Below are 11,653 nucleotides of genomic sequence, written 5' to 3' on the forward strand. Positions count from 1 at the left end.
GAGGTCAAGACACACACTCGACTCATTAGTCGGGTGTGTGTGTCGGGCTAGGTCCGTGTATGTAAACAAACGGCTTCGGAGACTCTCTCTGATTGACATCCAAAATACGCGGTGTATTGTTGTTGCTTATAGCACTACAACACATCCGGAAGTGTTCATAATCTCTTCCACTCGTCTGACGATGAATTATTTGAGTATTTTCCACAACGTTGTTATGACTTTTGCTACTTCCTGTTAACCACGGAGGCAGCCATGTGTAGCATTTGTTTACATTTTTTGGTCACCGCACTGGTCAGTTACAATCATGTGACGACCAACGCACAGTCGCGGATGGAGAAATCGTATTACGCTAAAGCCGAGCAAGCGCCTTAATAAAACAGCGATCACAAAAATACTGAAGGAGTATAACGAGAACGTTTTATTGATACACTACGTGCAATTATCTTTTTTTTTTATGTCAAAATTGTGTGGTTCGGAAAGTTCGGAGCGAGATGAAACGAAAACCGGGTTGACCTGACAGCCTACATATGATTTGTGATGACACGCCCCGCTTGGCCATCACTAAAGAAGGGTTCGGTGAATGCGCATATGAAACTGGTGGGGTTCAGTACCTCCAACAAGGTTAAGAACCACTGTTCTAGAGATAAGCACTAGTTTTGGTAAAATATCAGGCTATAAAGTCAATGTATCGCAGAACTACTATTTCCTGTTAACACTCAAACAAACTGTATGGACCTTCACTGCTTTTCATTTCCTATTAAGGTCGCATGGTTCCGTTATTATTATTCTATGCTGCTTTGAATGCAGATTTGACCCCCTGAACGTTAACATAAAGTCAAATTTATTTGACCAAAAATTCAAGCTCGGCAAATTTTTTTTTTTTTATTTGAAGTCGCCAAGAAAAAATATCGCAAAATGACTCAGCCACGCCCCCTCAAAAATCAAAATACATTAAGCAGATGGCAGCCCTCCCCAATTTTTTTTCATCGTACAAACATGAAACTTGGTACAGACACAGCCCATGTTGGGACAAGTAAAAAAATTACATTATGGCCCTGCCCTAAACCCAACAGGAAGTCAGCCATATTGGGTGGAAGTGTGGACCTATATATATATAAGATAAGATAAGATATTCCTTTATTGATCCCACAATGGGGAAATTCACAGTGTTGTTAGCAGCATAAAAAAAAACATACACAGACATACACATACACATAAAAACAGTCATATAAATTTGAATAAAAAAGTGTTTAAAAGGAGAGTGCAAATATTGTTCAATATGATGTAGTGCAAACGGTTATAAATATAAAAAATATATATATATATATATAAATATATATATAAATATATAAATACGGATTGAATAACATAAGTGGAGTGGAGGGAGGGTTGTTATTACACATTGTGCATGAATCTCACCCCTCATACTTTCATCATCTCCTCCTAGGGTTTACATCCAATTTGGACCAAACTTGGTGAAAATCACCCACACACGTGTGATCAACAGTTACCATTTACATTTCTGATCAAAAGTTGGGCGTGGCTGTGATGACCTCACAATGAAGTGGCCATTTTCAGAAGTATAAAAGTGTGTATATCTCACACACAGAGTGTCAGATTAAGATGGACCCAATGTAACATTTGTGCGGACTGACAACCTGAACACGATGAAATGTAACTCGTACATTTGGATCGTAAAATGGTTCTCTGACACCTCCTACATGTTTAGAATGGGACAATTTTTTTTTTTGACAGTCAAAAGAAATTTGGCACCCACATCCCTCATGCCAAACTGAACCAAAAACTGTGTAAAAACTGCGCCACAGAAATAAATGGATTTTTGGCAGAACCCCAGTCAGGATATCAGTGTTGCTGAAGTCCAGAGGAGGTCGACACTCATGCAGACCGTCTAAGATGAACACCACCTGGAAGTCTTCAAAGATCCAGATTCCTGCTTCTTTGGTTTCAGTGAAGAAGTGATGAATGAGTTCCACCAAGCTGAACTTCTTCTGTTTCAGCACATTCAGCTCTCTGAAGGTGAATGGAAATATGAAGTGGATGTCCTGGTTGGCTTTGTCTTCAGCCCAGTCCAGACTGAACTTCTGTGTTAAGACTGTTTTCCTGATGCCGGCCATGCCCTTTGTCAGCTGACAAAGGGCATGGACCATCTCTGTCAGGTGGTGTTTTAAAGACGTCTTCACATGTGATGGTTATTTCTGGTCTGTGTGGGTTCCTGGATGCTGTTTCAATCTGTCTGACCTCATGGTCCTGGTTGACCTCTGTAGTCTCACCCTCTGTGATGTAGAGCTCTGTGTAGATCTGGTTCAGGAGGGTTTTGGGGTTTCCTGCTTTAGTGATGCCCTTAAACACACACTCAAACTTGTGCTTCAGGTTACGTTTCAGTCTACGTTGATGAACTCCAGACTGACTTCCTGAATGAAGACCCAGATAAAACCATCAGTCTCACAGTCTCACACCCCTCATACTTTCAACATCTCCTCCTAGGGTTTACATCCAATTTGCACCAAACTTGGTGAAAATCACCTACACATGTGTGATCAAAAGTTATTATTTACATTTTTTATCAAATGTTGGGCGTGGCTGTGACGAGCTCGTGACGAAGCGGTCATTTTAGAAAAGTATAAAAGTGTCTGTATCTCGTAGAATTTCAGATTGAGTGCACGATACAGTGTCCTCTTACTGTTGGATGGCCTCAACGGTCACGTGGGGAGGCAGTCGGGCGAGGGCTTTAACACTGCTTGCGGTTTTAATTTGTGATTATGGTTAGGACACCTTTATTTATCTGGGGGTCTCATTAACAGGAACATTTAAAGATTTATTTAAAGATAATCTGCAACCAGCACTGAAGACCAAACAGGATCTAAATCCATGGTCAACCATAAACAAACTCAGATGTTTGATGGAAAAGATGTGCTCCTACTGTCATATAGATGAAGTGTATTGTATGTGTATTCCATCAAGTTATGTTGTTGGTGAATATGATCAGTGTAAGGGTTTGACAAGGAATGAATAAGGTGGAAATGTGTCATAAAACAGACTAAATTCAATAAACTCCACTCTGTCTGGACTCACACAGCTTTGTTGGAGGCTTTGACGACTGGCAACAAATTCCGAAGAGCCTTGTCTGAATCAGAGTATTTGTTCAGGTCAAACTCATCCAGATCTTTATCTGATGACAGTAAGATGAAGACCAGAGCTGACCACTGAGCAGGACGCAGACAATCTCTGGAGAGATGTCCTGGTGTCAGGTACTGTTGGATCTGATCCACCAGAGATCGATCCTCCAGTTCATTCAGACAGTGGAACAGGTTGATGCTTCTCTCTACAGACAGGTTACCACTGACCTTCTCCTTGATGTACTCAGCTGTCTTCTTCTTGGTCTCTGAGCTACTTCCTGTCTGTTTCATCAGACCTTGTAGGAGTCTGTGATTAGTCTGCAGTGATAGACCCAGGAGAAAGCGCAGGAACAGGTCCAGGTGTCCATTTGGACTCTGTAAGGCCTGGTCCACAGCGGTCTGGTAGAACTGTGACTCTGCAGATCCAGACCTGTGGGATGTGGTTTGTTCTTCCGACAGCAGATTGACTCCAGTGTTGATGAAGGTCTGATGGACATGAAGAGCAGCTACACACTCCTGGACACTCAGATGGATGAAGCAGAACACCTTGTCCTGGTACAGTCCACTCTCCTCTTTGAAGACCTCTGTGAACACTCCTGAGTACACTGAGGCTGAGCTGATATCGATGCCACACTCTGTCAGGTCTGATTCATAGAAGATCAGGTTTCCTTTCTTCAGCTGCTCAAACGCCAGTTTTCCCAGAGACTCAATCATCTTCCTGGTCTCTGGTCTCCAGTGTGGATCTGTCTCAGATCCTCCATCAAACTTGATGTTCTTGACTTTGGCCTGAACCACCAGGAAGTGGATGTACATCTCAGTCAGGGTCTTGGGCAGTTGTCTTCTGTCTGTGGTCTTCAACACGTCCTCCAGAACTGTAGCAGTGATCCAGCAGAAGACTGGAATGTGACACATGATGTGGAGGATTCGTGACATCTTGATGTGGGAGATGATTGTGTTGGCCTGTTTCTTTTTTCTGAACCTCTTCCTGAAGTACTCCTCCTTCTGTGGGTCCTTGAACCCTCTGACCTCTGTCACCATGTCAACACACTGAGCAGGGATCTGATTGGCTGCTGCAGGTCGTGTGGTTATCCAGAGGCGAGCAGAGGGAAGCAGGTTCCCCCTGATGAGGTTCATCAGCAGCACATCCACTGAGGTGGACTCTGTAACATCAGTCAGGATCTGAGTGTTGTTGAAGTCCAGAGGAGGTCGACACTCATCCAGACCGTCTAAGATGAACACCACCTGGAGGTCTTCAAAGATCCAGATTCCTGCTTCTTTGGTTTCAGTGAAGAAGTGCTGCACCAGTTCCACCAAGCTGAACTTCTTCTGTTTCAGCACATTCAGCTCTCTGAAGGTGAATGGAAATATGAAGTGGATGTCCTGGTTGGCTTTGTCTTCAGCCCAGTCCAGACTGAACTTCTGTGTTAAGACTGTTTTCCCGATGCCGGCCACGCCCTTTGTCAGCACTGTTCTGATTGGTCCACCTCTGTCAGGTGGTGTTTTAAAGATGTCTTCACATGTGATGGTTATTTCTGGTCTGTGTGGTTTCCTGGATGCTGTTTCAATCTGTCTGACCTCATGGTCCTGGTTGACCTCTGTAGCCCCTCCCTCTGTGATGTAGAGCTCTGTGTAGATCTGGTTCAGGAGGGTTTTTGGGTTTCCTGCTTTAGTGATGCCCTCAAACACACACTGAAACTTGTGCTGCAGGTTACGTTTCAGTTTACGTTGATGAACTCCACAATGACTTCCTGAATGAAGATCCAGATAAAACCATCAGTTTCACATTAAATCCAAGTATTTTCATCTGTTCAATCTGTACAGAATGGTCTTACTGCGGTGCAGACGCTCAGCCAGCTCCTCCTGCTTCAGCCTCCTCAGGAAGTTCAGTGTGATCTTCAGAAAAGCCTCTGAGCTCCTCCTCTGCTCTTCATCCTCATCCTTCAGACTCTCTAAGCATTCTGGGTAATCTGTACTCAGAACCTGGTGGAACTTCTTCAGTTCATTCATGACAAAAGTGCAGATGTTCTCCTCCAGCAGCTGAAACAGAAAATATTATAAAAGACACAAAGTCCAACATGGACCAAAGCTCAGGTCCATGTTGGACACAGTGACGTCCACTGATCTGAAACCAGCAGCAGGAGATGATTGGACATAACAGATGGACCAGTAGATGTTGGACATGTACACACCTTAAATATGGAGTCTAGCTGAGTCTGATGCTGCTGATCACTGGAAACCTCTGAGCTCTGCTGCTCCACTCTGTGGACCAATCATCAACAATGAGTTCACATTACGTCTGTCCACACTGACACCAACAAGTGGACACACCTGGACATCAACATGAGTCACATGACCCCCTACAGTGGGAAAGGTGTCCAGGTCCTGCCGATTCCACTGAGAATCATCATCTCAGTCTGTTTGGAGCTTCACACTCACTGTTTGAGTTGATCAACAGGTTCAGTTTAGTTCAGTTTCTCAGGATTCCCATCAGCGACATCATGGCAGCAGGACTGAACGGAGTTTAGTCACATATAAATGTCATTTCTGACACTGAAGATTTATTGAACAGTCACTTTCAGACAAAACAAAGAGACGCCTGTCAGCCAATCAGAATTCAGAATGGTCAGTAACTAAAGAGAAGCCCAATGATGAGTTGATTTGTGGAGCTATAAGATTATTATTACCTCCGCCAAGGAGGTTATGTTTTTGCCAGGGTTTGTCTGTCTGTTTGTTTGTCTGTCCGTTAGTGTGCAACATAACTCAAAAAGTTATGGACAGATTTTGATGAAATTTTCAGGGTTTGTTGGAAATGGGATAAGGAAGAAATGATTAAATTTTGGTGGTGATCGGGGGTGGGGGGGCCCACGGGGGGGGGCCACTGATCAGCCTTGGTGGAGGTCTGCGCTCTCCGAGTGCTTCTAGTTCATCCTGTAAACAGAATAATTTCCTCTGCCAAGGAGGTTATGTTTTTGCCGGTGTTGGTTTGTCTGTCTGTCTGTGTGCAAGATAACTCAAAAAGTTATGGACGGATTTGGATGAAAATTTCAAGAAATGTTGATACTTGCACAAGGAACAAATGATTAAATTTTGGTGGTGATCGCGGTGGGGTGGGGGGGCACGGAGGGGCCCACTGATCTGCCTTGGTGGATGTCTGCGCTCTCCGAGTGCTTCTAGTTAGATTTATTTGATCAGGTAACAGCAGTTATCTGATTATAATAAATCAGATGAACACACCTGGATTTGTCTCCAATACTCCCTTGTCTTTGTGCATGTGAACAGGTTAAACTGATTTATTACCACCGCCAAGGAGGTTATGTTTTTGCCGGTGTTGGTTTGTCTGTCTGTCTGTCCATGTGCAAGATACTCAAAAAGTTATGGACGGATTTGGATGAAAATTTCACGAAAAGTTGATACTGGCACAAGGAACAAATGATTACATTTTGGTGGTGATCGGGGGTGGGGGTGGGCCACAGGGGCCCACTGATCTGCCTTGGCGGAGGTCTGCGCTCTCTGAGTGCTTTTCTAGTTTAGTTCTGTTACACCTGAATATGTGGTAAAACTAATAAATCATAGAAAACAGAAGTTAGGTAGTCAAATGTGACTTCAAAACAATTAGAGAAAATTTGATTCTACCATCACTATGTATGTACAAACTCCGACAGAAATCCAATAATGGACTGGAGCGTCTAAACCAAAGTTTTCAATTTTTGCATTGAAGTGCACGTAAATATATCAGACCTGAGTATTACAATTATCTGACTACTAATAGTCATCAGATTTTTATGGTCATGGAAACAGACCCAATGATGTGAAGAATCAGCGGAAAATGAACACATTATAAACTTTCAAACTTGAGTCAATGTTTAATATATATTTAACAAACAGTCGACACATGGGACATTTACACCGAACTTACGTCTCTGCAGAAAAATAAGGTGGGTTCTGCTTGGACCTGTCACTCCTGAAGGACACACAACTGGATCCAGGATCAGGTCCATGGGACTCTGGTCTCTGATGGATCCTGGTCATTAGAAAATAAAGTGTTTAGTCTTCAAACAAACTGTAGAAACAATGAGAAAATGATAAATACAGTGAAGATCAATAAAGTCTGAATCTGATCAAAAAATTCACAGATCAATGAAACTCAATGAAACATTAGATCAGGATCATTTAATTTATTCTAAGTTGATCAGATCATGAATAACTATTGAGAATAAATAAATAATCTTTTTCATGTATTTGTTAGTCTTTGTTACTAACTAAAACCAGGTGGATATAATAACAGACTATTTGTACTATTTGTGTGTCCACAGCCAACCATCATATTTCCACCCAGCTGATGTATAAACCTACTACTGTATGGAAATGTGGCTGAAAACTGAAACTGAACCCACAAAACTCCATCACATGAGGGAATCCAAACCCAGTTTCCTGTTGAGTTCTGGACAATCCGTTCATCCATAGTGTCTGTGGTTGGATCAACATTTACATACAAGTGTTTTTGTGTCGCACTCAGGTCTAAAGATCTGAATGAGGATGACGTACACTGACTCTGATGAATATTTCCCTTTGAAGTTAATAAAATATTCCTTGGAGTCAGTACTCTTCATAGACATACAGCTGGGTCCAGGTCCAAGTCTGTGAATAGCAATATCAGTGGTTTTAGTGCTGAGCTCTGACATGGAGAACAGTGGTGGACAGATCCAGATGGTAGTCTTACCTCTGAGCTTTCGAGGGCCTGTCAGGTCCAGGTCCAGGTCCTGGGGGGGTCCTCTTGGTGGTCTTTTGGGAAGGGGCTCCCTCCTCTCTGTTCTCACACTGATCCATTCTGCTGAATCCACATCAGTCACACAACAAACACTGAAAACACAGCAGAGTTTGAGACGTGGTTATATGATGGAGAAGCGTCAGATGTGGACCAGCGGTTCAGAGATAAACCAGACTTGGGGTTTTGGACCAAGACCTGCATCCCACATCTCATATGGTGTGTGTTTAATCTAGATGTGACTTAATGAAGGTGTTTGTCGGTGCTGTTTGTGGTGCGAGTGTGAATGTGAGTGAGTGTTGAAGTGTCATGACTGATACATGTGGGTGTGTTCGTGGCTACTGTTGTTCTACTGTCAGACCACTAGATGGAGTCCTGAAGCTGATGATGTGCAGTGAAGTGAGGGAGAAGCAGCGCTGATTCTCAAAGTCTATAAAGAAAATACACTGAAGATGTTGAAAATTAACTGGTTTAGTCTACTGGTTTACAGTCCCTGCCCAACACCATGTGATGATGGTTTCTCAGATTTCCATTAAAACCTGAAGGACTAAACCAATCCAGAGCAGAGGTCACATGACCAGCGGAAGCAGTTGAATCACCTTTAAGTCACAAACAACTGGTTCTAATTCTTAACTGTTCACTATTCATGTTCTCCAATGGAAACCTGGATAGAACCTTAAATTACACTAATGTTCTGCAGGTTTAAGTGTCTGGACCCAAACTTGAACATGTGGTTTATTTGGACGTAAGCTGATTGGTTTAGATTTGATGACAGAGGGTGACATCAGAGGTCAAAGGTCAGTGTGTTACATCATCCAATAGGAGTTTCCATTTCTCTGAAATAACTCAACTGTTTTGTGCTGTGCTTCTCAATTATTTTCTGTTATGTCCCCCCCCCCCCCCCAGAAAAAGAAAACATTTCACACCCCCCCACTCTCCACCAAGACTATAAATAGTATCATTTGTCTCCAAAATTGTTATAAGTACAGGGTGGGGAAGCAAAATTTACAATATTTTGAGGCAGGGATTGAAAGACAGTGTATGACCAATTAGTTTATTGAAAGTCATGAGAATTTATTTGCCACAAGAAAATTGACATAATAGAAAATGTTTTTATTCTATGTGTCCTCCTTGTTTCTCAATAACTGCCTTCACATGCTTCCTGAAACTTGCGCAAGTGTTCCTCAAATATCTGGGTGACAACTTCTCCCATTCTTCTTTAATAGTATCTTCCAGACTTTCTGGTAATAGTTTTGCTCATAGTCATTCTCTTCTTTCCATTATAAACAGTCTTTATGGACACTCCAACTATTTTTGAAATCTCCTTTGGTGTGACGAGTGCATTCAGCAAATCACACACTCTTTGACGTTTGCTTTCCTGATTACTCATATGGGCAAAAGTTTTTGAAAAGGTATGGATAATAGTGTTAGGTATGATTATGACATCAATATATGTTTGGTTTCAAAACAATTGACGTAGTGCCTGCTGAGAAAAAACTAAATGTTCATTGTAAATTTTGCTTCCCCACCGTGTACACCTTTGCACAACATTGTATCCTTATTAACCCTTAATAGGTAACCCTGGGTCCCAGCAGACCCCACGTTTTTAATTTTTTTATGTTTTCACGCAGTAAAGGAGAACTGTACTTCACGCAGTAAAGGAGAATTTATTTGCAAAATAAAGCACAATTTTGTTATATTTTTTTCGTTTCATTGCTATCCTTTCATACTACAGGGTGTTTCAAAAAAAAGTATACACTCAGAAAAATGCCTAAAAAATGAAAATTTCATAAGTTTCAGAAAATATCTATATGGTTATTGATAGACCAAGGTCTCATGCTTTCATAACCACAATGGCAGGTATAAGCCGTTCCACATGAGTGAGCATGGTCCTTGCACTTTATTGGGATAGAAAATGGCTTGCGCACAGATATGAGAGGGATAAAACAAGATCAGACACGACAATTGGAAAGCTTACGCAGGTGCTTTAACACTTTCAGTGCCATGGGCCGATTAAATCGGCTTTATGAAAACAACCTGTAAAGTGCCACGGGCCGATCAGATCAGCTTTGGAGAACACGCCATATTTGTGTACAAACAAACCATCCACCCCCATTTCTTTCTCACATTTCGATGACGTTCTTTCTGTGTCCCCCTTTTGAGACCAAGCAGACGGGAATTTGAGGTCACGTGACCGAATAATATTTTATATCTTTTTAATGTTTCTTGTTCTCCGGTGTTTCATCAGAGGGAGCCCTCCATGCCGGGGGGCGGCTGTGGACTCCGGGGGCTGTGGCGCCTTCTCTCACTGGGGTCCGCTCCTTTCTGGTGGGTGGGGGTCCCAGTTGGCCCTCTCCCACTAGTTGGGATGCGGGGCTGTTTTGCTGGTGCCTGGTCGCTGGGGTCGGCGGCTGCCTCCTGGTGCGGATGGCTCCCTGAGACAGCGCCTCCTAAACTGATGTTTTACTTTTACTTGTACATTTTTTGTTCTGGTCTACCCGTGCTCAGTCAGTCTTCTTAAGTATGTGTGAGCTTGTGGGTTTGCATGTATATGTGTATATGTGTGTGTGTGTGTGTGTGTGCAGGTGAGTGGGTGGGTGTGGGTGGGGGGCGGTACTGATTTTTAAACTGATATGTAAAGCACTTTGTGCTACAGTTTTTAATGTATGAAAAGTGCTATATAACTAAAGATTATTATTATTATTATTATTATTATAAATTATGCAAATTACGATCAATAATGAATCGGCTGCGTCCGGTGCGTTTTGAATCTAATCAGTAATCGGTCGGATGTTACCGAGCGGTTTCCTGCAGGATTCTTCAAATATTATAAAAACGACGCGAAATACTGAAAAACGGCCAAAATCTGTGGCACTTTTAAGGCTTATTAGCCCCTTAACTGTCTGGCACCGAAAGAGTTAATGCTGTGTAATTTACAAGAAAATTCAGTTAACCCTTTGTCTTCCAGAAGCTTCCAAACTTTGCACCCAGGTTGAGCCATCCAGGCATGTCTACGTAAATTTCTCGGAAGCTACGAAGCACTGTTTACATTTGTCAGACCACAGTCCATTTTAGGCCTGTGGGCAAATTGAAATGGACTGTGGCTGTGTCTTCTTTGACAAATCAATGAACCATGGCCTTAAAAATGTGCACTTCCTGGCCTTCAAAATTACTGAACCATGGCCTGGAATCGCGTCATCGCACTGAACCATCCCGTTGAGTGGCCCCCAAGATCCCCCGATCTTACCCCACTTGACTTTTTCTTGTGGGGCCATCTGAAGTCAAAGGTCTACGTCACTCCGCCAAGAAACCTGGATGACCTGCAGGATCGTACTGAAGCTGAAGTAACTCTTTTGAGGCAGGATGGTGGAATGATAAGGCGTGCGGTTTATGACATGTTAAGGAGGGCAGAGCTGTGCCTGCGACGAAATGGTGGCCACGTAGAAGACTGAACTGTGTGTGCCTGCATTCTTTGGCATGGACTACGATCAGAACCAGACGTGCAAGGACTTGCTGTTTGAGTGAAGGAAGGCACAGCCTGGGTGCAAAGTTTGGAGGCTTCTGGAAGACAAAGGGTTAACTGAATTTTCTTGTAAATTACACAGCATTAAAGCACCTGCCTAAGCTTTCCAATTGTGGTGTCTGATCTTGTTAAAACCCTCTCATATCTGTGCGCAAGCCATTTTCTATCCCAATTAAGTACAAGGACCATGCTCACTCACGTGGTATGGCTGATACCTGCCATTGTGGT

General features: G+C 42.8%; 1 protein-coding gene across 1 annotated transcript; it reads right to left on the reverse strand.

Moving 5' to 3' along the window:
- Positions 1-2,564: 2,564 nt before the first annotated feature.
- Positions 2,565-11,394, reverse strand: LOC115430573 (NLR family CARD domain-containing protein 3-like). The gene is given in 7 exon segments (XM_030150667.1): positions 2,565-4,849; positions 4,934-5,174; positions 5,327-5,396; positions 7,054-7,158; positions 7,683-7,775; positions 7,858-7,997; positions 11,150-11,394. Coding segments are annotated over 6 exon segments (2,376 nt in total). The 5' UTR covers positions 7,965-7,997; positions 11,150-11,394; the 3' UTR covers positions 2,565-3,089.
- Between the last annotated feature and the right edge of the window lie 259 nt (positions 11,395-11,653).

Source organism: Sphaeramia orbicularis, chromosome 2 (assembly GCF_902148855.1).
Source record: "Sphaeramia orbicularis chromosome 2, fSphaOr1.1, whole genome shotgun sequence".
Classification (NCBI taxonomy): Eukaryota; Metazoa; Chordata; class Actinopteri; order Kurtiformes; family Apogonidae; genus Sphaeramia; species Sphaeramia orbicularis.